Consider the following 27,032-nt stretch of genomic DNA (forward strand, 5'->3'; position numbering starts at 1 on the left):
AGGAGTGCATTTTTGTGCCTTGTGAAGTAGAGAAAAGCCTCGCGCTCAGTTTGTTTACATTATATTATTGTTCAAATACGAAGAAGCTGTTCATTCTTTCTTCCTCCCTCCCCGTGGCTCAGTGCATGCTTGATGTGATGACTGCTGTGCTGCTGTAGATTGAGTACAAAACGTTCACTCCCCTGCCTGCGGTTGGCTTCAGAGCCTGCTCCGTGGCTGGCAGCCTACCACCACTGCTTGCTTTCTGCTCTAACTGATTTTTCCAGACTAACTTGGGCATATGCAGTAGATTTTTTCCTTGGATTGGTTACAGAAGACAGAATCGCCCGATTCCCACACGTTTTTGCTCCCTGGGCTTTGTTTCGTTTTCGGATTCCAGCTGTAGCTGTCCTTGCACCCAGGTGAATCCCTGTTTGCACTGCCTGGGGTTATTTCGGTTAGGAGCAGCTGGCAAAGTGCTGGCCGTGCTGCTGCCTTCGCTAGAAAGGGTCTTCTCCGGGGGTCTTCTCGGGGAGCTGGAGTGGGTTGCCCTGCACCGAAATGCACGTTCACGTTTGTGTGATGAGCCTTGGGGAGCCTGGTGATTCTCATAGCTCCAAAATGCGATTTTGTGAGAAATTCACCTGTTTATTTTCTCGCTCATTTCCTTTCACCTATTGCTGGCCGAGCAGCACGAAGCCTGTCAGCTTAAAAGGTAAGAAGGGGAGCGAAGGGGTCCGATCTCCTTTGATTTTTCAACTACTCGACTTGTCAAACTTCGCCGGGTGGGCGCGGGGTCGCGGCCCCTCAGGGTCCCCGAGGCGGGCTGCCGCCGCTCCCCCGGCCCCCGCACCGCCGGGGGGGGCCCTGTCAGCGCCGCCGAGCTGCCCCCGGGGCCGAGCCCCGAGCCCGAGCCGCCGCCAGGGCTCCCCGCAGCCCGCATTATATAACGCGGCGGCGGGGAGGGCCGGGCCGAGCCGAGGCGAGCCGAGGCGGCGGTGTTGGTGGCGGCGGTACCGGGGGCGGGCTCTCTCCGCGCTGGCCGCCGGGGCCGGGCGGCCCGGCCGAGGGCGAAGCGGGCGCAGGACGAGTGGAGAGGAGCAGCCCCGCCGGCCCTGCTCGGGGGCTGCCCGCGGAGGGCGCCGCGGCGGTGAGCGGGGAGCGGGGAGCGGGCCTGCGGCGCTGCCCGGACACCGGGGGGGAGCGGGGGGACGGGGCTCCGTGGGGCTCCCCGGGCGGCCGTGACGGTCCGGAGGCACGGCCCCCCGGCGGCACAGGGCTCCCCGGTAACAGCTTCCCCGGTAACAGCTTCCCCGGTAACAGCTTCCACGGCCCTAAAGGAGCGCCAGCCCGGCGGCGGCTCGCAACTTTGCCCCGCAGATGTCGGGCTCTCCTTCCCGGGCTGGGCGCTGACACATTTCGGCAGCGTGCGGTGGCCGCGGCCAGGACGCCGGTGCGGTTTGTGACCGCCTGTCTGTGCTCTGCGCATCTGTCAAAGGTACCCTAGGTCTGCCCCGACCCCCTAGGTCTGCCCTCGTCCCCCTTCCCTTTCCCTGGGTGATCAGAAGGGATCCCGGGTTGGCTGAGAGCTGCTACCCTGCTTTTAGACCCCGCACCGCTGTAGCATGGCAGCATGGAGTATGACAGCATGGAGTATGTAGTATGACCGCCGAGCCCCAACGTGCAGTAAGGCTTCGGTTCCTCATGGGCTTGTTCCCGCCATCGACTTTGTTTCCAAACGTTTATTGGTTCGACCCGCATGAACTCAGGTCTTAGTCCAGGAATACTCAATTCCTGGGAAGAGCTTTGCTCATGTCATGTTCACAGACAGGAATCGCTCGTGTATACACAAGGATTAATTGCACAAACGAGGGTTGCAGGGCTGTGCTCCCTTCTACAAGTTTATCGAAGCAGTGAATGCCTCCCCTCTCTTTTCCCTACAATTTAAGCTTTGCTGTCTTATATCATTAATGAAAAACGGTATCACTGCTATAGTCTTACCAGCCCCTTGCTGCTACTTCTGGATGTTGTTCGCCTTTGGCACGCTGCGTGCCATCTGAAAACCTTTGTACGCAGTGGCTGGGTTTTGGGGAAGGAATTTTAAAAAATGTAGCAAAGCTTTAAAAGCTGATTGGTTGCTTTTCATTTTTTTGCTTTCTTTTTCTAAAAGTGTCTCAAATCCATGAGCCGTTGAAACATACGCTGGCTTGGCATGGTCTCTGGTTGCCTAGTGTGTGAGCAAGCAAAGAAATGTAATCCGCTGCAGTCCCCTGGCAGCTTTTATTTCAAGCAGAAGCAAACTTGCAGTGAGTCACGGGAGCATTGTTCCCTGCAAACTGTCTGTCGGGAAGTGGAACCTTACTAAGCTGATGGTCTCGCTATTAAAAACAAACAAACAAACAAATAAAAGGAGAAAAAAACAAAGAAACAAACAAAAAAAAAAAAACCACAGTTTTCCCTTACACACGGCACTGTTTTCATGTTCCTCATGAGGTATCAGATCTTGGGCCTTCTCAAGCTCCCAAGGAAGGCAGACCTTGCTGCTTTTCAGGGTGTAGGGCCATGGCGTTTGCCCTTTCATAAGTTAGTTTCAATTCTTTCCTTTAGTCTCGTATTTCACTGCTCCTTCCTTCCCTCCCATCCTGGTCAAGACTTTTACTATGTTTGTTAGTTCACAGCACATATGTCCTCTGTCTGGCCTTCATGCGCTGACCACATGGAAAGGAGCACCTTCCCTTTGTTTTTGTGTAAGCCATTTTTCTTCCCTCCAGTTCTCTGTGTCTCCTAAATCATCCTGAAAAACCTCTGTGGACACTTGTAGGTGCTCAGTCTTGGGATGCAGCTGCACTTCCACATATGTGACTTTGCAAACCAGTGCCCCTACCTGGGGAGATGCTCTAGGCCTAGCACCTACATCTTCCATAAAGATAACTGGCCTTCAACTTTCAACATAATTTCTATTGGAAACAAGATTTTTATCTATCCTTTACTATTTGCGTGCACGTGCATCTTGTAAGTGATTGGCGTCAATGAGAATTGATGACTCAGCAACACACTGACCTGCAACTGAAGTGACTCACGGAGCTGTGAGTTCTGGGGTGTTTAACTTGCGCTGCCCAAAGTTGCCCCACCTCAATGTCAAGATAAAGATAGTAAATTTGTTTGATAGGGAAGGACGTTCACATTGACCCCATATGCCAGGTTAATAAGCAATCTTTGATGTCGCTATCTGTCTGGACGTGGCTTAATTGTATTACAAGGGAAAAATGTGGTGATTTTAAAAGTGATGTGGACTTGCTACTTTCTTTTGGCAGGACTCGGGTTTCATGTCTGTTGATGCAGGGATCTTTTATATGTTATATTTGAAGACATGAGCTTGATATGAAGTCCTTCGTAGCAAGGGATTTCAGGGGGATTCATGCTTTGACTTTAAAAGGCTGAGGATTAAGTTGCCATCTCAGCCTTGGGATTTCACTGAACAGATGCATGGAATAATGTGCTGGGAGAAATTGAAGGAGATCGCAAGAAACAAGGACAACCATGAGGTTGAAATTTGTGTGGAAATCAGATACCGAGTTGGGGCTTGCTTGTTTTATTCTTGATTGGTGCTTCTTTAGTGGTATTAAAAAGATGAAATAACTATTTTTTACTGTTGTCATATGCAGGAAGCCTTTTCAGAATGATGACAGCAATACTTGAGAGCACAAGATGAATGAGAGGCCCGTGTGGGGTAGCCTGTGCTGGGTTATACTTAGCACTAGTACCTCTGTTATACAAATATAGTGCCTGTCACCAGTGAATCCTAGACACACTATATGTAGGACCTCACGCTGCTACCCCTATTATATTAGCTAATAATAATAATTTTGCTTTAATAACACTGGCTTTAGTAGAAAAGTGATCGGACCCACCTTTGGGTTCCTCTGAGACAGGTGAGTATTGTTGTATCTGGGGGGCAGCGGAGCAAACTGGAGCAGTGCTGTGTTGCTTGCCCAGGGATGCTGGAATTCACCAGGAGCCGTGACAAGTCTGACCAGTAGCCCAATTTGCTGGCTTGCTCTCCTAGACACATTCTTCCCACTGCTTGAGTAATAGCAGCTTATAATCTTCTTCACTGTCATGCCTCTTGGGACTAAAAGAATATTTGGGAAGTCATCTTTAGTGAAGTGAGAAATATTCTTCAAAACTCCTTGACAATACTTGGTTTTAGAGAACAAGTTTACCTGTAAGTATCGTTTTGATCCAGACCGGCGTATACAACTTGAATTCTCATGAATTCTCCTAAAAGCGTTTGCGTGGTTCTGCTGAGTGAGAAGTGCAGACCTCAAGGCTGTAATTCATGACTCCCAAATGTACGAGTTGGCTTTTGCTGAGCACACAGTCATCCTTCTCCTCTTAATACATTGGACTGACTCAGAAACGCCACAGATTGCTTTGTGGTGTTGGGTGAGCACATATAGTCAGGTTTGAAGTGGGACCGATGATGTTGGGTGCTTAAAGTGTCACTGGGTCTGGAACCACCTGTTAGAGACTACTTTGGGAAGACAGACCCTACTGAGAGCATTGGTATCCTCATCTGTGAAAGGGGAGGCTAACATCTAACAGGGCACATCCAGCACGTGTGGCACCTGTGTTGTGAGAGCTAGGTCTAGGTCAGAGGTGTCTTGGGTAGGACAGAGTAAATGACCCATAGTGGATTTAAAAGCCCAAATGAAAGCTTTTACTCTACAAGATCATTGAACACTGACTCTGGGGAGGAACTAGCTGAGGAAGGGCTCTTTATCAGGGACTGCAGTGATACGACAAGGGGTGATGGCTTTAAACTAAAAGAGGGTAGGTTTAGATTAGACATTATGAAGAAATTATTTACTCAAAGGGTGGTGAGGCCCTGGAACAAGTTTCCCAGAGAAGCTGTGGATGCCCCATCCCTGGAGGTGTTCAAGGCCAGGCTGGAAGGTGCTTTGGGCAACCTGGTCTGGTGGGAGGTGTCTCTGCCCATGGCAGGGGGTTTGGCACCAGGTGGTCTTTAAGGGCCCTTCCAACCCAAACCATTCTGGGATTCTGTGACTCACCTACTCACTCCATTGGATGAACACAACAGCAATAAAAAGTTAAACTATAAAAAAGTATAAGGGTTACTTTTGACTGTTCCCTCCACCTTATATAGCAGTGACACATGGTTAAAGCATTACATGCTTGTCATTTATTTTCCAACCATTATAATGAGGCAATCCTAGCAGAAACACATGTCTCTGATAGAGGAAGAGCTTAAGAGGCGTAATATCTGGTCATTATCCAGACTTTGCACCCCATCCTGAAGAAGCTCAGGGAAGCTGAAGATGGAAAGTGAACAGACATCGATATACTCACTGTATTTTCAAGTCTGTCATATGGAAAGGCAGCATCATGTGAGGAAATTCTGTGAGTAAATGAAAGAAACCAATCTTTGAAGCCGTTGGTTCTTCCCCAAGCTGTACGTTTCCTGTAACTTAGATGACTGATTTCTCCTGTTGCATGTCTCTCTGCTTAAGTGCTCTCGAGGCCCTGTGGGAATGTGGTAGCGGTTATATGAATGGCAGATGACAGAGTATGACAAATATGGGTGATTTTCTCTGTTTAAGTCAGCAAGAACGCTCTATAGCCGCAGTGGTGGAACTGAGCAGGCTGAGCACGGGCTCTTTGTAACATACATAGCTAATAGTGCTAGCTCAGTAAATGCCAGAGAAATGCTCACGTTAATTTAGATCTCCAGATAAAGAGAACACCCAAAGAAAAAAAGTCTTGCTAGCTTGTCTTTTAAGTTCACAGGAGAAATCTTGGCTCTGTGGCAATATTGCCATTGGCTTCAGCAGAGCTTTGAATTTTCCCCTGTGTTCGCAGATTATGCCGACTGCCTTAGTTGTTACGGCAGTGGGTGCGTACTATTGGTGTGAGACACTAGGTTACAGAAAACACCTTTGACCTAATAGAAAGGAAAATAAATTCAAGCCTCTCTGTTCATTTGTTCAAGCTTCAAATTATTACAGAACCTTTCTCCCTCTCCTTGTGTCCTTGGTCTTTAGTTACTGCATATTTTCTACAGTGTAGAAATACCTTCTTTACCCAGATTGTTTGGCTTTTCAAATCTTGCTCCAGGCATGACTGCTTCTCACTTCAGTGAGAATGCAATGCCAATGGGACCAAGCTCCTAGTACTGTACTGCAAGTCCTTGTCAGAAAAATGGTCCTGGTAGGGAGATCCCCAAAATGATTGCTCCCTGCCTGAGGAGAAGCTCATGTATAATTGTAGAATCAATAATTTAATGAGTAGGGAGACAAAGAGGAAAGAAAAAAGAGAATGATGGGAATGTAGACTCTGGTGACCAGCGACAGGACCTGCGGGAAGGGCATGGAGCTGGGACAGGGGAGGGCCAGGCTGGGTGTTAGGGAAAGGTTCTGCACCGAGGGGGTGGTCAGGCACTGGGACAGGCTGCCCAGGGCAGTGGTCACAGCACTGAGCCTGCTGGAGTTCAAGAAGCATTTGGACAGTGCTCTCACGCACATGGTGTGATTTTTGGGAAGTCCTGTGTGGAGCCAGGAGTTGGACTCTGATCCTTGTGGGCCCCTTCCAGCTCGGGATATTCTGTGGTACTATGGCCATACGAAGTAATGTGCAGGAGCGTGTCGCTGGCATTGCCTGGCAGGCTGCCTGCATGCAGGGTCATGCAGTGTGGTCATAGCTGTGCCCTCTCTGGCTGTCCGCAGCATGGCTGGCTTTTGCAACCTTCCTATCAGCCTGGACCTCACTGCCCACATCACTGATTTACTTGCAACACCAGGTGCCTTCTCCAGAGCCACAGAAGATGGGCAGGAACACCTGTCTGTTTGCAAAATCTCTCTTCTTCAGATGTTCCCTTAGAGGCATCCCTTGTAATGCTTGTAAACCCTTAACCCTGATGCGACTTACCTGGGGCTGCCTGGGACAGGGGCTACCAGCAGCCCCAGAGATGCTCTTGCTTTCAGCATCACTTTATTTCACACCTCTGCTGCTTGCTTTTCCGGCTGTTGGGTGTTGTGAGAAAACTTAATTACAGCGGCTAGCTGTTAGTGTTGTTTGGGGCTGCAGAGCAAGCATTTGATACCTGATGAAAGAGCTGAAGATGTTTATAAACATTTCTATAAGTAGTTACATAAACCCTCTTAATCCCAACACTTTAAAAGTCACATCCTTTTTTTTTTTTTTTTTTTTTTTTTTTTTGAGTCTTGCCTGTGTTGAATAGCTGTAGTTAGTCAGTGCTCTGGAATTTATCTGAATGCTAATAAGCAGCTTCGGTGCTCCAGATGAATTGTTTTCTGCAGTGTCCCTTTCCTGTGCTGTCTGTCACCGTGGTATTTGTGAAGCTCTTTTAGGTTACACCTTAATTATTTGGGGATTTGCTAATGGATGAGTTTTTCAGTTAAGCAACTATACCAACAGCTAACCCACATCTTCCTCAGATCAGATCTGGCATTTTTCAGGGTTTGGTTTGGTGTGTGTATTGGGGGGGGGAAAGGGGAGGGAGGGTTGTTGTATTTTGTTTCTTTGTCTTTTATGCCATGAAATAAAGTCAAAATACTTCTTTTCTTGTTGAATGGGGCAAAGTGTAATGCCTCCCTTAACCTCATCTTTCAGCTGCTCAGCTTGGAGGTGGGACACCTGAATTATTAGGCACTGCCTAGTGATTAGCTTCTGCTTAGTGATTCATTATTTACACAGTGGGAAATTGTACCAGAAAGAGGTCAACAACCCGACACCTGCCTGTGCCACCCCACCAGGACCTCCGAGCCCTTAGGACAACCTGAATATTCGGTGTAGGTGTTCCTTTTCTGAAAAGTCCTTTCACAGCATCTCCAAAACAGATTCCTTGGGGACTATCAACTGCATGAAGAGTCCTTTTATCCCAACGTTCCCGTAATTCAGAATTAAAATACGGTTAAAAAGAGGCTGTTCCCACATGACAGAAATTGTCATTCCCATATGTCCCCATGCTACTTTCCATTTGTTACTGAGAGACAAGCTTCCACTTCTGGCCAGCCTAACTAATTAATGGCCGTTTGATTTTCACTGGAGCACTTCCCTGCTTTTTCTCACATCCTTGTCCTCATGTGTAATCATTCCTAAAATCATGTCATGACCACCCCCGAGATCTTTCCTTAAAACTCATGTCTATGGAAATTTGACAGCATTTAAGCTGCTGCTGCTCTGCCTGTGACTCTTCACACCAACTAATTCTGCCTTGTTGCTCCAGTGCCTTCCTCTGTCTGTACCCAAGCTCTGCCTCTTCTGCTTCGGTGGTAAATTCTGTGGGTCAGGGATCCCACTGTTGTTCTACGTGTGCTGCCTACAGCCAGGACCTCAGCCCCTGTAGAATAGTAGGAACATCTGCCACAGTCATGTTGGTCTTCTTAGAAGAAAATCTTTCACACTGCTTCTCCTTTTCCTTCCTCAGGGGTTTCATAGGTTTGTCAGGTCTCTAATGACACTTGGTAGTTTGTAATCCTTGGTTGGTGGTCTTGGTACATCACTGACTGTTCCAAGATGCAAAGTCTCGGTGTTCAGGGAGTATCATGTAAGGACTGTCACTTTATCAGTGGGACAGTGCAGGCCTTTGACTCCATGGGTTATGCTACATTTGCAAAAATCTTCTCCTTGCAGTGTGTACAGACTGTCAGGTAGTCTAAAGTCTTCCAACTTTTTTTTTTTTTTTAATATGATATGAGTAAATTCATGACCTAAGACAGAGACATCTCGCTACAGAAGGTGCCATTCAAATGCTTTTTCCTAACACAACAAAACCCATAGTTGGTCTGAGGGGTGGGAAAGACTCTTCCACCCCTTGCTAAACTGAAAGTAGCATCCTTCAGATGGGAAGGAAGGGAATGGTAAGTTAGCTGCTGTAGGAACATTTGGTGTGTTTTTCTGAAGCTGCAGTTTCCTTTCAAAATATGTTATGTTTTGATCTAACTTACTGAAAGTTTTATAGGGAGTGCTGCATTTCGGACTGTTAGTTTAATCCATTCATTGCTGCCTCCGGGTTGTGGCTATTTGTAGTCACCAGGGTAGCTGCTGGGCTCTTTTGCTTTCTAGGTTAGTCATCTGAAGAGAAGGCTTCTTACTACGTTTTAGAAGCTACTGTGTACAGCTGATTTGACTTTCAGATATGTGGACCTGCTCTTCAATTCACATTCATCCATTACACCATTTAGTCTGCAGGCTGACATGGCTTTAGATGTTCTTATAATTTTTGAGGATTATTTAGTATAGCAAAAGGCTAACAAGCCAGTTGGAAAATCACTGGTGTATCAGTTTCCTCTCTGAAGTACACTGGCATCATCACTAATTCCTACGATGTTCCTCCACTTGTGTCTCATGTAATGTTTTATCATTGGTGGCAAAATTTTGGTCTCAGTTGGCTACATTGTGGTCACCATTGCAGATGGATGTGGCCTAGCTTGGGCCCCTGGTCCTCAGGTAATCCTCTGTATTAGCAACTCCACAGGCTGAGCCCGATGGACAGTTTCTATCCCACTCTTATTCTTCTACTTAGATTTTCGTTCCAACTTTTTTGCTGTCTTCAGCTTTTCCCCATGCTATGTGTGAAGTGACTGATTCTGCCCACAGAAATGGATGGAGAGGGTCATAATTGTGACTAGCTTGTAGTTTGGAAGTAGAATTTGGACCAACTTTTTTTCTTGCATTTCATTTTCACCAGTTTCTCCACCCTTCATCTTTATGTTTCTTGTACTCCCAGGAATGCCGATCAATGTAGTACAAATTTGGATGCACAGCAACTGTACAACTAGAGATTTGTTGGCCACGTGCACTCGTTTAGGATTTACACTAGCTTGAGTGTAAGCAAGATCTGTTTTGGCATTGTCATATATTAACTAGATTGACACTACTAGGATGGTTAAACAGCAGTGGGTTTTAATTCATATGATATCTAACAGCGGGAATACCCCGATGAATCATAATCAATTGAGGGAAAATGCTGCTTAATATTTTCCAACAGTTTGGAAGAATCAGGAATGGGGAATTCATTATGTGCTCCAGCACAAGAGATGATGGTTAATGCATACAAAATGTACTCAGTTCAGCCAAATTTTGCCTGCAGCAGGATTGCCTGAAAATGTCATCTGGCCTCTTCTTTACATTGCACGGTTGTAACTGAGAGCAGAATCCAGATTAGTGTCAGTCTGTGAAGGGACTGGGGAGCTAAGAGGAAAAAAGAAGTGGAAGACAAAGTTATAATTATGTCAGAGGTTGAGCTAATGATTTCTAAAAAATCTTGGCGCTGACCCGTACCTGTCTGCACATTTGCTTCTTGCTGCTTTGTTTTTTTGTTTTCATGCCAAGTATTCCGGACTCATTCCTGTTCAGCAAACATTTGTCAGGCATAATAATTTCAAGCATTAATCCTCCAGAATTAACCAGCTTATTAGTTGATGATCTGAACTCCTGATAGTTTCTGGGGATTATTGCTATTTAAATATTACCTTTGAAACAGTGGCAGCATACCGTGATGGTTTTCTTTTGTTTTCTCCCTTATTTTATTTTATTTTATTTTATTTTATTTTATTTTATTTTATTTTATTTTATTTTATTTTATTTTATTTTATTTTATTTTATTTTATTTTATTTTATTTTTTATTTTAATTTTATTTTTTCTGGACTGTTTTATCTCTACATTTTCATCCCCTCTTTCACTCCTACCATGCGGCAGAAGGCAGAGAGGAAATCCTGCGCTGCTTCTCAAATGAGTGAGGAGGAAGCCGCTGGTTTCTCTTTGCACCAGCCCCGCTGTTGTTGCCAGCCATGCTGAACTTCTCACTGAATGCCCAGCAGCAGACAGGCTGAGCTTGAGGTGCTGCAAACCTGCAGGGGGATGCCGGGGAAATCTCCGCAGACTTTTACGCATCATTTTGGCAGAACTCACGGGATTTTGGTAAGGTTTTTGTAGGATTTGTTACTTTTATTTCATAAGGAAGTGTGACTGCTGAGCCCATGCTGCCTATGTGTTTCTCTTTTGATTCCTAGTAACTTCTTGGACTTCTTCTTTCCATTAAATTTGCCAGAGAGATAGAAGCATCAAAGTTACTAAGTGCCGTGACATTTCCTGGATGTGGATTGCAATGAAAAGGAGATAGAAATACTCTGCTAGGGGAGGGCGATGATCGAGCACTTGGGCAACACCCGCATGGTTGCCCGTGACTCACGCAGCCCAGCCCATTTGTGCACTTGTCTCCAGGGAAAGCCCAGGCTTCATCTTTTGCTGGGTGGAAGTGCCCTAGGGCGGTGGCTGAGAGGACAAGAGCACCATGTGATGAACTTCAACCAGATAAACTGCTTTGTGAGTGCCTGAATATAATATTCTAAGACCAGGATGTGGAATTCCTTCGTGTAGGGCAGGGACCTACCACAGGGCCAGGGGCTGGAGATAAGGGGAAGCCAGTGGAGCTAATAGAGAATATCTGCTAGGACTGTTGCTGACATGCAGGACGTGTTATCAGGTTTTACAGCCTCAAAATGTTCACCAACATTGGGACTGCTGGGATCCCTTCCCTGAAATTTGTGAACTAAAGACCACAGTATTTGGCATGTTGAATCATGGCCTGGGTGTATGCGATAAATTAAAAAGTGATTAAAGAAATTCAATGTTATTTTTTAAGTAGGAGGTATAATTCCCATCTTGCAGGGTCACTTGTGTTATGTTCATTGAGCTCTTTGTGCAAACCTTCTGATAGTTGTGAGTCTGCTGGGCTGCAACTTAGCTGTGGTCCCGTTGCAGTCGTGTGCATTTTCCTCAGGGAAGGTGATAACTTGCTCCCCATGTTTCCTGAAACAACCTTTAGTAATGCTCTGCTGCACCATGAACTATGCATTCAAAGGGCAAACTGTGTGTGTGTGTGAGGAGACAATTAAATGACAAGGAACGTATTTAAAATATAGCATCTTTAAAAGATGGCCTTGGAGATTTCTGAGGAAAGATTCACTCTTTTAGATCCAAGTTGAGTTTGTGTCATGATGTATATTACTCCTTGAAGAAGAATTATAAATTACTTGGGTTATAAAAATGTATATCTTTACTCTTTTCCTGATTTTAAGTGTTTGAGAATCATCAGTGCTCTGACACATCACTCAGGAAGCGTGTGTGTGTCAAATGCGCCAGCGTGTGCGTGTACATCCTCTGCTGATGTGACCACTTGCTCTGAATGTATATCTGCGTTAGATGTCTGGTGGTGACAGCCACAGATGTGTCCCATCGTACTTAGGGTGAAATTTTCAAAGTTGCCACAAGGATGTAGGCCCTGAGGTCCCAGTGGAGTCTAAATAGAGCTGAGCTGCCTAATCTTTTCAGATGTTCATAAGGGGATAAAAAAAAAAAAAAAAAAAAAGCCTTGATTTCTTTTAATATTACATTTGTAAAAGGTGATTAAATTTGGGTGATGTAAGAGTGAGAATAATAAGCTAATAAGCACTGGCTTTACCCTGACTGCTCAGCAAGGTAATTACCTGTGATTGCAGCTTTACATAAGCACAGGTCCTTCTCACCGGAGGTGGACTGCTGACCAACACAGCTTTCTGCTGAGCACTGCTGCCACTTTACACTTAGTTTGGTTTTTAATTAACCTCAGTAGGAGGAGGTTGAAATCCCCTTTAGGTTTATAAATATAGGACTTCAGTCCTATAGGCTAACAAGACTGCTAAAACAGCAGCGCTGCTTCATCTAGGAGGCATGCTTCCTCCTGGTTGTGAAACCCTGGTTTCCACGTGTGCTGCCGAGGTGCTGGTCTCCTCACAGCAACAAAAGCTCCAGCAGCTTCTAGGAGTGGTCCCTGCAGCTGAAAGCAGAGATGCGTTCTTGGTCTGTAACCCACAGTGCCTGGCAAATGCGTGCGGTGGGAGGGTGACGAAGACATGGAAACTGCAAGAGTTCAGGCAAAAATGAGTCACAGGAAAACAGCCTGTTTTATTCAATTCCCAAAATGTTCTCAACCACTTCGAATTAATTTAGAGCCACAGATCTGCAGTGGTCTACTTTGTTTCTGAGTAACAAGCTTGGGGATAAGGTTGCTGGCAGTTCTGACAGTGTATTGTTTGGAACAGAGGCAGGCCTTGTTTGCCCCAGAGCTGGGGTTTGTCTGAACACAAACCGGTGTCTTTTTGCAGTATAAAGCCTGGCATTATCAGCTTAGTGCAAATGTTACTTCAAATTATGTCCAAAATGCTGGCGGGCTGGGTCTAACTTTACTTACCCTGATGTGTTTCTTTGACAGCATTTCAATGGTTTAGCTCCTGCAGTGACCATTTTTCTCTTTCTTTATATAAACAGCACTTCTTGTGTGGTAAAATTAAAATAGGAAGTTTTTTACATTGTCATTTACTTTGATCCTATGGAAATCACACATTTATTTTAGTCATCAACTTCAGTATTTAAAAGTAGGATTGTCCTAATTACTTTCGTCTACTTTTTATTATTATTATTCCAGTGAATCTCACATTTTCTGTGTTTATATCTCATTAACATCATCCTGGTGATAATGATTTCATAGCATCATAGAATATCCCGAGTTGGAATGGACCTATACGGATCATCAAGTCCAACTCCTGAAAATAATCAAACTCTATTTGAAAAGTGGATCAGACAAATTTTATGTTTTGGGGTTAGCCTTTCAGCTGTTCTTCTGAAGTGGATTATGGATATTATGCCCATAGAGTTATATTTGTTTAGTATTTACAAATAACTTTATTTCTAACAAATATTGCTACTAAATACTTGACATACAGGGTTTATTAGTTTTAAGGTCTTATGCCTAGTGCTCCCAGTTTGGACACAATTGATCACTCGGAAGCAGAGGTATCTGACAGATGGTTGAATAAGGTATAACATGTTTGAGGGGTGAAATTCTAGGCACCAAACCCCTAGAGCCAAATGTGGAAACAGTTATGTGAAAGAGGGAAGGAGGCAGAAAAGGGTGTAGACTCTGAGACAGGTTGACAGTCCCTAGCCCTGAGCACCCACATCATGACTGTAGGCCTCTTCAGGACACAGGATTCCTGCAGAAGGAAGTCATCCATCTCTGGCATGGATCCTTGCCTGGAAGTGCCCCTCTCACCCTGGCTTCCCAGGGAATTGCAGGGCTGACGCTCCTAGCTCAGGGTGTCCCATAAAACAGCCTGAGGTTCGGTGCCATGAATCCTCTCTTGTGGTGTGAGCACCGTTTCAGAGCCCCAGCATGTTGCAGACCCTTGCTGAGGCTGATTGCCCCAGCAAGGCCAGAGGATCTCTGAGGATCTCTGCCTTCAGGGGAAGGCTGAGTCAAACCACGAACTACAGTTGAAGTACACGCTGATGCCCTGCTTTCATTGCTGATCCCTTTCTAACATGTCGTCTGTGATCTCTTTTGGACAGAGGTGCTATCCTTCTAACTGTGGGGTGTTTCTGGCCACTGCAGGATGCTGTGAAAGCATGCTGGTTGTACTTAACCCAGGCTTGAGGACCCACTTGGGTCCTGACGGTGGAAATGACCCTTGGGAGTTTCTGTGTGACATGAGCAACCGCTAGCCAGCTGAAGATGACAATTTCTCAGTAGGGTTCTGATGGGGAACCAAAACTTAGCAGTGTAGCTGGGGTATGAAGAGTCTCAAGGAAGAATTACTTGGGAATAGTCTACAGAGCAAACTTAATTTACAGTTTATTTGGCAAATGGTAAAGAATAGCCATAGCTTTGAGAAAACTACTTTGTCTGTACACGGTATATGACCAGTGAAAGAGGAACAATTTATCAGGTATATTTTTCACTCTGAATTGTTCACCAACCTCTAGCCAAGATCCAGACATCGCAGAGGTTTATTAGTCGGTATATCAGTGCTGTGACTGGCACCTGGTATTTCGGGATCGTGTGGACTGTAGAAGACAAATGGAAAATAATTAAAAACATAAATTCCAGCCTCCAGAGACCATGAGACTAATGCTGTTGGCTTGTAGTGCTTTTTCTTTGGCTGACTGATGGTAAAGCTCTTCAGGAGCTGAGCAAAGCTTAAACTGAGCCTATTCCACTAGCTGGGTTGGGGTTCACAAGATGGAGATTACTCGCGGAGCAGCAGATGCACTCTGTTGGCAATTTCAGAAGCAGGTACCCTTTATCTGAAGAATCTCTGCTGAAGGTGTTTAACTTGTGATTTTCCAGACTAAAGAGTCTGTGAAACATGACCAGGAGAAGCAAGCCTATTGCCATGAGGTCTGAAGTCACTAAACAGAGATCTGCTTCTTTGTAGATGAACTTCTAGGGATATATATGAGAAAAGCTTGAAGCCACTCTCTTCAGTGTTTACACCACTGGCCTAGTATCTGAAATACTATTTTCATTGTTGTCTGGTTAAGGATTTCCTTATTGCCTGTAGGCAAGAAACCTTTGAACCTGAGGTGTAACATAAAGGGCATGAAGTACCGACTGAACAACTGGTTGGTTAAATACCTCAGTAATGTGGGGCTAGGAGATCAAAATCTAAAATGGACAGATACCTCATAAAGATACTCTCTCTCTCTCCGTGGTGATAAGAATAAACTCTAGACCAGGAATAAATGCTGTATCTTTCTAATCTAGTTGAGTCATGGAAGACCAGCCTGTCTCCTAGACTGACCTGGGAATACAGAAATGCATGGGTATGGAGTGTAGGGAGAGGGCAAAGAGTTGCAGTTGAGTCATCTCTTATGACATCTCTTTCATCCCATATGACTTGAAGATTGAAATAACAAAATTAAAAGAGCCCTGGTCAGATCTATTGCAGGTCATTCTTGCAGATGCCCTTAGTGAACAAGGAAAGCACCAGATGTGGAAGGATAGCCCCAGCACCTAGATCTGCCTGACTTGCACATGATGATTCTATTCAAAAACAGAACTAGTTTAAAATTTTTATCCATTTTTTTAGGAAATAACTTCTTAGATCTGGGAATCTATACTTTCCAGAAGAGCTGTGTAAAGCAAAAATATATCCCATTTGCACTGGCTCTCACCAAAGTCTGAAATTGATCTTCTAAACAAATGGTTGAAAAGAAATAGGCTTTTTCAGAGTTAGCCTGGTTCACAACATGTCTGACAAACAGTGTTTTTTTTTCCTCTCCTTTTTTTTTTTTTTTTTTTTTTTTAATTTTTGATCAAATAGAAAATTTTCTGGTGTGATCATGTTGAAGCTGAATTCTATGAATTAGCCTTAGGATTTCTATGGAAAAGAAATGCTTATGATATGCTTGAACACTGCATGCATTCATGATGTTTACATTCCTTGGTTGAAGGGGATACTTGTAACTTGTGTATGTTTTTGTTTATTCAAAAAAATAATAATCCTTATTTATTCTCTAGCTCTTTAATTAGGGCAAACAATTGCTGTCTGTCATAAACATTCGCGGCAAATAACACTGGAAAAGGCTGTGTTGGAAGATGGCCAAGGTGATAGGATTAATGTTTAGAGCCTCTAAAAGATTATGCTGGAAATAACAACACCTTTTATTTACAACCTGGAGGACATCCGCACCTACTCAGGCAGGTTAATTCTGCTGCGCGTGGGTGTGCCTCCCCTAGCAAGGCATCTGCTACCGGTGTCCTGCTTCCAAACAGCACCTCCCGGAGCAGACCACCAGTAATTCAGCTCTGGGAAGGCCAGCCAGAGGTCCCAGCTCTGCGCCTTCTCAGAGCTCCTTTTACAATATCCAGAGAACCTGAAGAGTTATTAAATTATCCCAGGATCCAAACAATTCCCAGAACAGCAATTGCTTCCCTACTCATGCGTTTGTATAAAATCTAACACACTCCACATGTTTTTTTTCCAAATCTTTTTCACGTGCAATCCCGGAACCAAATGGAAAGGGTTATAATAAATTTGAAGTATTTCAAAAATTGGGAAACGGTCTCCCTAATGGTGAGTGATTTGAATTTCCTGCAGCATTCTTGTTTGTTTCTTTTATTTTTGTAAGAACTGGGTTCTGGAAACTAGTCTTAAAAAAAAAAAAAAAAAAAAAAAAAATGCTTCATGACTTGGCAGAGAGAAAAAGTACGCTATGAAACATTGCAAAATAGTAGGATAATACCACCAAAAAGGCAGTGCTCTTGCAAAATAACAGCTCTTGGTGGTGAATTACAAATGTTAAATAGGTCAGTCTCATGGTACCCTAGTGAGAGTGATTAGATGCACTGGAAAGACTGCTGAAGTAAAAGCACTTAAGGAGGAAGTGCTCAGAGGAATTTGGCCCCCCAAATGGATCACGCGGAGGATGCTTTGTGCCTTTCAGTGGTTCAGGTCTGTTGTGGAGACCCAGGCATCTCCATGTACCTGAGGCTCAAGAACCTACAAATGCCGAGGAGTTGGCTAATCAATTTGTCCTCCCCAAGACAGCTCGAGGATTGTGGTTGTTGCAAGGCTGCCTCCATATCTCTCACCATTAGCTGAGCCTAACACAGGCAGGCCACAGCTCAGGAGCTGAGCAGATTGGCGACTTGCCTTTGCTTTGGGATATTTGGGCTGAGGCATTGTGCCTTCTGCAGCACCAAAACACGTGTGCCTGTCTGGGCACTGCCAAGCTGTGCTTTGGGGCCATGCAGGGAGATTAGAGAAAATAGGAAGCCTGCTGTTGTGGGAGAGGTTGGGCTTAAGGACTCTGGAGCTGATCTGTGCCTTATATTTTCCTGTTCCTGAAGCACAAACATGCTTTATGTAATGTCTGTAGGAGCTGTTGTCAGGCAGTTATGCTCAGCACCTGGAAATGTGCTTCTTCCCTACTTCTACTATGTGACTGCATTATTGCATTTGGAGAAATAAAACTGGATTTTGCTCAGTGTCTCATTATCTATGCCAGAATTTCTTATGCTTAGTTATTACCCTCATTTAGTAGCATATGTATAGAGACGCTAAATGCTTGTTGCAGTATAAATATGCCTTCCACAGTATGAATTAATACAGTGATTCAAGTGGCATTAAAATTAAATGCTGTTTTGAGCCACTACATGCGTTTGTAAAAGACTGTGATAAAAATAGTCCTGTACAAATTGCTCAGGGGATTGCACCTGTGCTGAAGCGGAGGCTTTCCTTGGCACAGCGGGTCCAGGTGCCTGTGCCCTGGGGCAGGAGCTGTTGTGCTGTAGTGCAGGGAGCCCCAGTGGCCTGCTGCTGCTGCAGGCTGGTCTGCGAGTGCTGGCTTGGCACCACTGCTTCAGGAGCTGCTATGTCTGCTTTGTAGTATTTGCACTGACCTGTATTTCATCTGCAGAACTGCTCAATCAGTTAGTCATAATGATGCAGAAGAAATGGATTTCTATATTTTTGATCCATTACATCCAGTAATCATCCAACTTTAGGACTACTTGCAAAAATAATTACAATTAAAAAAAATTAAATTACAATTAAAAATAATTACAATTTAAAAAATTACAGGCATTGCCAGATTTCAGGTAGCTGTTCTTCCTTCCAAGTCAGAAAACATACTTTCTCTGTAGAAACTCATCCATGCCTTTCATGCCTGTGAGGGCTTCCGAGAGAGAAGTCCCCAGGACACTGCAGCCGATTGATTCAGCTGGGCTCAGACCGCCCAGTGTGGAGGAAGCAGGAGGGCACAATCTCCACAGGCATTCCCCAGACCTGTCCCTTATTGCAGCTCATAACCACCATAAAATCTGCCTGCAGACTGGGTGAAAGTTCATGCTAAATTTAATTGTCTTTGCAGTGCTGTATTATATGAATTAGTTGGTAAAAATCAGTAAATGATGTTATGCAGGCAGCTGGAGTAACTGGAGTAGCTGGAGTGCTTCTCTTCCTTTGCACACTGGTGATCTTAATATGGAAATAACATTTTCCATGGCTTCCTGTTGGCTACGTACAAGGAATGCCTGCGTGTGGGATGGGGGTCTGTGTCTCTGGGTTTTGGCCAGAAAATCCTCGCTTTCAGAGGACAGCAGCCCGAGGGGAAAGTGTGAGTAGGGTTTTCTTCATGTAAGACGACAGTAGGTTTTCCAGCACTTCTTAAGCCTATTTGGTTGCTCTGTGCTTTGTGTAAGGAGTGGGACTAGAATAACAAAATGGTCTCTATGGGCTAGTCCCTGACTGGAGTCCTGAAGCCAATTTTAAATATGATATGGATGTTACCAAGAATAGATCCTCTCCTAGGGAATGAATGCCAGTCCTCATCAGAGCCTCTCCAGCAAACACACCGGGAGATTTCATTTCACAACCTATTCTACCTGGAATCAGCACCGCTTGTACTCCAGCATTCAGACACCATTTGCCCAGAAACGTATGTATTTAACAAAGTGTTAGGGGACGGTTCCCTGTATGGCTACTGGATATAATGGGAAATGTTAATGTGCAAATGAGTTGACCAGTCAGCTGCAGAGACGTGCGATCTTGTCTGTGAGTTAGACAGCTGGGAAACAGCAGCTCTGGACCAGGCATTGGAGAAAGGCACAGCAATCTAGCAAGCCTCTGAAAATAACATTACTCCATGAACCTGCTTCATCCTTTAGGACTCTTGTGACGTAAGACGATGATTTTAGCTTTAATTATATATCCTATCATACGGTTTATTTGAGAGAGGGAGTAGCTGCCCCATACCACACCACCCTCACTAAATCCAGTACATCCTGTTCTATTCTTTAATCTTTTCAACGTGAGGTCACTCTTGTTTGTTTGTTTGTTTTTGTTTTTTTAAATTGCCTTCTAGCTGTGAGAGTTAGAGCTTTGGATTTTGCCTTGTCTGCCATCTCCCCTTCCAAGAGGAATTCCCTCCTTCATGTCAGTGCAGCTCCCCTTGTCTGCACCATCCTCTGTTCCAGCAAACCCAAGAGTAGGGTAGCAGGTAGGGCACCTGCCCTGGTCCATAGGCACAGTTCTCTCTCTCTCTACTGTGACCTGTTGAGCATAAAGCCCACTGAAGGCTGTGGAGCAACAATTTGGATTGTTTCTGTTGCCAGACCTCAGTGTTGTGTTCACAAATGGCTCATTTCCCCGACTCTAGCATAGAACAAAATACATTGGGAGCTACAGGGGAAGACATCTAATATGGTGTGAGTCCTTTTACATCACAGACAAGAACATCAGCAGGATGGTGAGAAGCTTTCTGCAAGTGGACAAGAACTGGACGGCTCTTCCCTGTGTAAAGATGAAACTGCTAAGAGTTAAAATGGTTACAGAACTCCCTTGGTCCAGCTTCATCCAGAGCCATACTCTGCAGCTCACGCTGAGTAGTTTCTTCCACATGAATCATCTCATGGAAACAGAAGGGGCTGCTCTGGCACTGAATTCTGTGCAGCAAGCTTGATTCAACAATTAACCCTCATGATTTGTGCTGAGAAAATATTTCAGTGTTGAATAACAAAGAGGAAGAACATTTTAATTTACAAGAAACATTGAACGCTTGGCTAGCAGTAGCTGTAGGATGCAATCCAAAACCATTTATTGTCTATTGTTATCTTTCTGTTCACTTCAGTAGAGCTGACTTTTGGGGGCTTCATTATGATTCGTGCTTATTAGTCAAGTTTTAGTATGGCTGTGCTGAGGATGGCTCTCCCTTGTTGCACAGGCACAAGGTAAGCCATCTGGGCAGCAGAGATCTTGCAGGCTGAACAGAGAAGACAGGAGAATGCATCAACAGAGCCAGCAATCTGTGCATCTCGTTGCTGTTTGGGAACAGGAACAAGGGAGGGAGGGGAAAATGAGAAGCTCGGTGCGGCACACGAGAACCTGTTACAGAATAGGAGAGGTGGCAAAAAGTTCTTGAGTGCTGAGATTCCCAGGTGATGGCTTGTTAGTGGTTTGGCTTTGCAGGTGCTCACTCATTCCCCATGTATGGATCTTTCCCAGACACTGAGCATGCGTTCAGATAACCTCTCTGTGGTCTCAGCAGAACAAGTTAACTGATGCTGATTTCATCTAAGTGTCTGATGCTGATTTCACCAGCTTTAGAAGATTTATATGCATACAAGTTAAGCATGTGCCAAGTGCTGTGCTAGTCTGGTGTCTGTCGGCTGCACCATACACGAACTAGGAAGGGTATCAGGAGAGTTTTGTACTGACTAGGCTCTGCGAAGAGACACAGTGGTTGTGATTTCTGTAGCCAGTCTGGAATATACCACAAATACCAGATTCATCTCATTTGAAAGCTTTGAATTAAATCTGTTTACTGTAATGGAGCCTCCCACAACTCCCTGCCCTCTTTTTGTTTCCTGGTAGATTTTCATTTGGGGAAGTTGCAGTGCAAATGTCGTCTTTGTGCTCTCCTGAATCACGATACTGCTACATGGGTGAATTTTTTGTATTATTATTAAAAAGGAAAGCCACGTGATCATTAGCTTTTTCCTTTTGCTTCCTTAGATTCCCTTGAATGCAATCCTGTTTGGATTTTAACCTAAAAACTTACAGCTTTCCTGCTTCTTATCCTTTCAGTTTCTTCGAATGCAATGACTCAGCAGCTACAGGATGAATTTGACAGTAGCGTGGAGAATGCAGAAGCTTGGATGAAGGCCATCCAAGAGAGACTGAGGATCAATGACAACACCAAGGGACCTCGATCTGCCCTAGAAGCCAGACTAAGAGAGACAGAGGTAAGGGAAGAGTGATGTAATGGGTCAGAGGTGCTATCAATTGCAGTTATTGCTGCTAGCTCTGGAGTTTTCTGTTAAGAAACTCTCAGCCACCCGCGGCTGCTGTAATATTGTTCCTGTGTGGATGGGCTTCTAATTTTCCATCTGCAGAATGTTTACAGACACTGTAGAAAAAGAGGAGAGCAATCTGTTATCACAGGCTTCTGAGCTTTTCAGATTATTTTGGAAGATGAGCGGCAGGTTTGGCAGGTTAAAATGTCTGCACGCTTCTGTGAGCATGCTCAGACCTGAGTGGCCGCTTGCAAAAGTTGGGTATCATACAAGAGAATTTGATGATATTAGTGTTCCATGTCCTCCAGGACTGGTAAAGAACGATTGCAAGTGTCCTAGCAATGGCTGTTCTAGAGTAATCTACTTGTCCTTTTCCATAAGACCTGGTAATAAGAGGCTTTACAGCTCCTCTTCATAATCCGTCTAATGAAAAGGCAAATGTTTTCATTTTTTCTGTTCTGACTTAATCTCTTATATAACTCCCTCACAGAGATCCCATTGCAGATTGTGCCTGTTCTCTTACTGTGATTTCACATTCATTAAGTTCAGTTTCATTAGATGTTATCTTGCTCTTATAATCTCAAAAAATGAAACACTCCTGTTTGTCCCATCAATAGCATTCATGATTAGAGGGAGTGGTGGTATTTCTATGATTAACACTGAAACTATTTTTGTACTTACCTTCAGTTCTAACTAGTTTGTTCTTTAAATCAATCAGCCATATCTTTTCCATCGTTATTTACCCAACAGTATTTGGTTTTGTATCTACTAATGTTTGGACAGCATCTTCTGAAGTTTAACAGCTCTAAGGAAACCTAGCAGGCATACACGGAGAGCGAGGTACCTTATACCATAGCATAGCAATGTCTTCTTTCCTAACTGTGGCTCACTGAAGGCTGGATCTTGCCTCTGGACTAATATAGAGACTCTGCATGGAGTGATGGATGATGGCTAGATTTACATGTCAGTCATGAGAATCTGCAGTATTTCCTCATGGGCTATGGATTTATTTCTGCCCTTAAATAATTTCCATTCTTTCTTTTTGTCTGGGAAACTGATATTTGCAGTCTCTAGAAATATGCAGGAAGCACAAGAACTTGAGTAAGGAGAGTGGTAGTTTGGCAAAGGGGGTGTAATCATGGCAGAGACATAAGGTTTAGAGGTTTTTGGTGATTTACTATGGCTGAACTGAAGCCTGTTGACTTCTGTGGGATTTGGAGCAGTTTTGCAACATGAACAAAATCAGGTTAGAAGAGTTTGTTAATTCAGACTTCAGAAATGCATCATTCTAAAGACAAACAAGTGTCTATTTTCTCTTTGTGTGTACATTATCCACCTCCTGCTCTCTCATCCCGCCTTCCTGATGGGCTTGGCTTGCCTGTCTCCTCACTATGTGCTCACTGCTTCACCTATTGGCTGATTTTAAATCCTGTCATCATTTTTCAGTTCCTTTTTTGCATGTGGATTGCTTTTTTTTTTTTTTTTTTTTTTTTTCATGCTTCCTTTCTGTGGTTTACCTTCTGTTAATTTATTAATGAAAATGTCAGCCAACGATAGCAATCATTTAAACAGATTTGAAAAATGCCCGTACAGCCACTGCTTTCTCTCTGGCTGTTGTTTACTTTCACTTCAAGTGCTGGAAAAATGTCAAGCTTTTAACACAGCTTTCCTCTAAATTTTTCCTGTTGGGTGAGAGATGTGGCTTTTATTTTCTTTTCCTACCCTATCCTTTGACCTTCTTTCTTGGATTATTTTAATCAAATAGTTGGTCAAAACACCTGCTTGTAAGTAACATGCAGATGTGCTTTGTTCATGCCAGACCAGTCTTTTCCCAGAATATGAGGCTGGAAGTTCAAAGGCCTGTGATTTGGTCTCACCTTTGCAATAACTGACTTGGTTTATTTTTTTTTTCCTTTGAACAAATCCCATGGGCCTTATCTTTCCAAAAGTAGTTGCTAAGTTTGAACCTCTCCATGTTTTCAAAACAGAAACCTTTTCCCTCAAGCTTGAAAGCCTGCTGTGTGTTAGGAGTTTGTGGAAGAACAGCAGGAAAAGCCAATCCAATGGTATCAGAGGATTGGCTAAAATAACACTAAAAGCTGGCATCCAAGTTTGGATATAGTTATTCTGCAATACTGTACAAAGTCGTGCTGATTTTCTGTGTTCAGGTAAAGAAAGAGAGTTTGCCTCAGATTAGATGGCTTAACTTTCAGTTCTTGGCTTTCTGATTTGTTCAAGATATACTTTTTCAGCAATTCATAACTTAGCAATTTAGGGTCAAAGCAAAATTTGGTAGCAGACGGGAAATTCTATTAGTTAGCTTCTCTTGGTTTATTTTCGGAGCCAACCTTTATTTGCATTAGGAGGCCTTTCAAATACACTGCATGGTTTCTTATAGTGCAGCTTAGAATGGAGATGTGGAGATTGCTTCTTTTTAGCTAACAAAATGTTTTTCAATTCCTACACGGTTTTCAATTCAATTCAGTCCTTTAGGATGTTTAAGAAAAAACAAATCTGAAGAAAATTTCTTACTTTCCACTCAGGAAAAGCTTTGCAGCAGGGACTATATGATTGCTAGAAAAAGCAAAAGTTAAATTTCATCAGTTATGCTTTCTTTCTTTTCAAACTTTCAGTCTCGTTTGATTTTCCCACAGAAAATATGTGCTCTGGAACCAGAAGGCAGCTTGAAAATAGACCTGATTCTTGTGAAGGCAGATGCTGCTCTTCGTAGCATCAGTGAGGATAAGAAGCATGAAGTATTATCTAAATTGAGACACATTAAAGCCTTGTGGGAAGAGACAGCCATATACATCACTCATTGTCACAGGTAAGACGAGTGTACTCTGCACAAGGCTGCTTTTTGGGTTGACGCAAGTTATTTCATCCAGTGCTTTTGTAAAGTGACTGTGTCTCTGTCTTCTGCCTGGATTGCACGTAGCAGTCGCTGCTAACCACAGTTGCTGCTAATCCATGAACATTTGGGGGTTTGGAGAGCAGTAGTGGGGAGAGAGTTGGTGGAAGCTCAGCTCACTCTCCCTTCATAGCCAGCCCATCTTATGGACTTCAGCAATGAATTTTGTTGGCATAGATACCTTCCTTTTACAGGATATTTCCTCCACAGAGTAGGAAGGACCTGGGAAGTAAATTGTGACCTTCTGAAATCAGAACATCTTAAAGGACAAGGCTCTCAGCATTTTTTTCTTTGAATGCCTTTTGAGCTTGCCAGTTTCCACTGGTCCCACCATGATTTCATTTAACTCATCTCTCTTGCTCTTCCCAACAGCCGCATTGAATGGGTCTGGCTGCACTGGAGTGAGTACCTGAAAGCCCAGGATGAGTTTTATGCATGGATTCACAACATGAGGGTGACCTTGGAGCCTGACATTGAGTTGCAGCTTGGCTTAAAGGAGAAGCAGTGGCAGCTGAGCCATGCCCAGGTTCTGCTGAATGATGTCTTAAATCAGTCAGTTTTGCTGGAAAGACTGCTAGAAGAAGCTGCTTCCTTGTTCAACAGGATAGGTGACCCCAGCGTTGATGAGGATGTTCAGAAGAAAATGAGGGTGGAATATGAAGGAATCAAGGAAGAAGCCCAGGTACACCGATTAACAATGGGAGGTGTTCAGATTTCATCAATATGCAGTATCGTTTACTATCCGTGTTTCTTGGCTGATGGGCTTACCTGGTAGGACTGCAAAAAGAAGCAGAGCTGAGGATCCCTTTTCTTTCAGTCAGTGGGCTGGCTGTAACATTGATGATCTTTGTATAGCCAGGTGCAAAGCATCCAATCACAGGGCCAGGGAATATCACAAGCTTGCGCACTAATTGGTGGTTGTTAAATTAATTTCAGATCCAGAGCTGTGCTCTCCACCTGTAGCACTGGGAAGCACTGGGATGGAGTCAGCTGCAGTCCGACACTGAACTCAGCTGGCCAGTCCCAGTACGAGTTCCATTAAACACAGATATTAATTTGTGCTTGATGCTAATCTTCCAGCTTAACCAGTTATTAGGCTGGTATAAGATGTTGTAGTTATCTTTCAGTGCCAGTGATTTCCTTTGACCCTGTTCCTGGGTAAAGAAAGTAGGATAAAGACAGGATTGGAGCATGTGGCATGGCTGAGGGGTAGAAACTTGCAAGTGGGCTGAAAAGTTCAGTTGCTTACTAACTTGTATTAATAGAAACACCCAAAAGAATATTTGAAATATATATAAACTCATATAGGATATAGAGCTTCTTAAAATCTAATTTGTGCCTCATAGTGGCTTCCAACAAACCCTCAGGCTTGATTTAAGTGATGCAAATACAAATAATTTCCATCTCATTTGCTCTATCTGGCCCCGACATAATGTTGCCTTCTATTTGTTCCCACATCACAACTCAGAGCTGGAGCAATGTATGCTATCCGTCCCTAGGTGCTGTTGTAACAAAGGTTAGTTTCGGATCACACTGGAAGAACAACATTGGGGTGCTCACACCATTTGCTCTGCTTGCTCTATAGATACTTTCTTCTGTTTACAAAGAAAAAAAAAAAAAAAAACAGAAAGAAAAAAAAAACAGCTGGCAGCTTTCATGAACATGATATTTTTATTTTTTTTATATAATAAAAATGTTAAAACTGCTACCAATAAGTCTCTCTAGAAAACAGAATATTAAGAAATTTTGTATCTGCAGCTGCTGCAGAGAGGCTGTAAAACCACTAGCAGAACTGCAAGTCAATGTTGATTATTTATTTGTAAAGGTATGTCTCTTCATAATGAGGCAACTGGTTTTATGAATAAGATGGTTTCTTGGAATTCAGATGCCCTCTATCTAGATTGCCATTTAAAATTCTCATTCAGTCCCTTTTAACCAAGATTTGTGTTTAGTTTGGAAGCAGGAGACAGTCATTAGACATTTTAATAAGGCCACTCTTTCAAACAAGTGATTTAAGTACTCAGAACCTGAATGTGACCTTTCTAGGCTGGTTTTACACAGTTTCATTTCTCTGACTGACTTGGAAGTATGCTGGTAAAGCCAGAAAAAGCTTTTCTTTGGCATTGGTTACAAATACCACATTTCACAGAAAGATGGGGTGAGAAAATCCAGCTAAGAAATCCCTTTCAGGAGGTATGAAATAAAGAAGGGGGTTGGGAAGACTCGGATTTTGCAGCTGAGGTAAATGCAGAGTTCATTAGGTAATGCCAAGATTGCAGACATGTTGGAAAGCAGAAAAATAGTTAAGGAAGCCCTGCCACCTCTCCCACCAGGAGAGAGGAATGAATGAAAGAGAGACAGGAGTTGTAAGGGGATTGCTCCAGCCCCTCACATGATGAGAGTCCAGGCTAAATGTGAATTGCAGACGCCAGCTGAATGCCTGAGCTGCCTGCCACAGGAGGAATCCTGCTTTCTGTAGATTA

The 27,032-nt window shown here is 43.8% G+C and overlaps 1 protein-coding gene across 11 annotated transcripts in view; it reads left to right on the forward strand.

The window, feature by feature from the left end:
• The first annotated feature begins 991 nt into the window (after window positions 1-991).
• SYNE3 (spectrin repeat containing nuclear envelope family member 3) overlaps window positions 992-27,032 on the forward strand; it is a 65,508-nt gene continuing 39,467 nt past the window's right edge. For 5 of the 11 annotated variants that reach the window (XR_011096891.1, XM_068682840.1, XM_068682845.1 and 2 more), the window contains exons 1-4: window positions 5,276-5,400; window positions 21,430-21,587; window positions 24,293-24,465; window positions 24,922-25,231. Coding sequence is in view for 10 of the 11 variants with exons in the window: in XM_068682840.1 (XP_068538941.1) it covers window positions 5,319-5,400; window positions 21,430-21,587; window positions 24,293-24,465; window positions 24,922-25,231 (723 nt within the window). In the remaining variant the exon portion in view is untranslated. Of the gene's footprint in view, window positions 1,130-1,328; window positions 1,478-5,273; window positions 5,401-10,782; window positions 10,943-11,326; window positions 11,348-21,157; window positions 21,288-21,429; window positions 21,588-24,292; window positions 24,466-24,921; window positions 25,232-27,032 lie in introns of those variants that run through there. The other 6 variants (XM_068682842.1, XM_068682844.1, XM_068682849.1 and 3 more) reach the window with 6 other exon arrangements.

This window comes from Anas acuta, chromosome 5 (assembly GCF_963932015.1).
Source record: "Anas acuta chromosome 5, bAnaAcu1.1, whole genome shotgun sequence".
NCBI classification, from domain to species: Eukaryota; Metazoa; Chordata; class Aves; order Anseriformes; family Anatidae; genus Anas; species Anas acuta.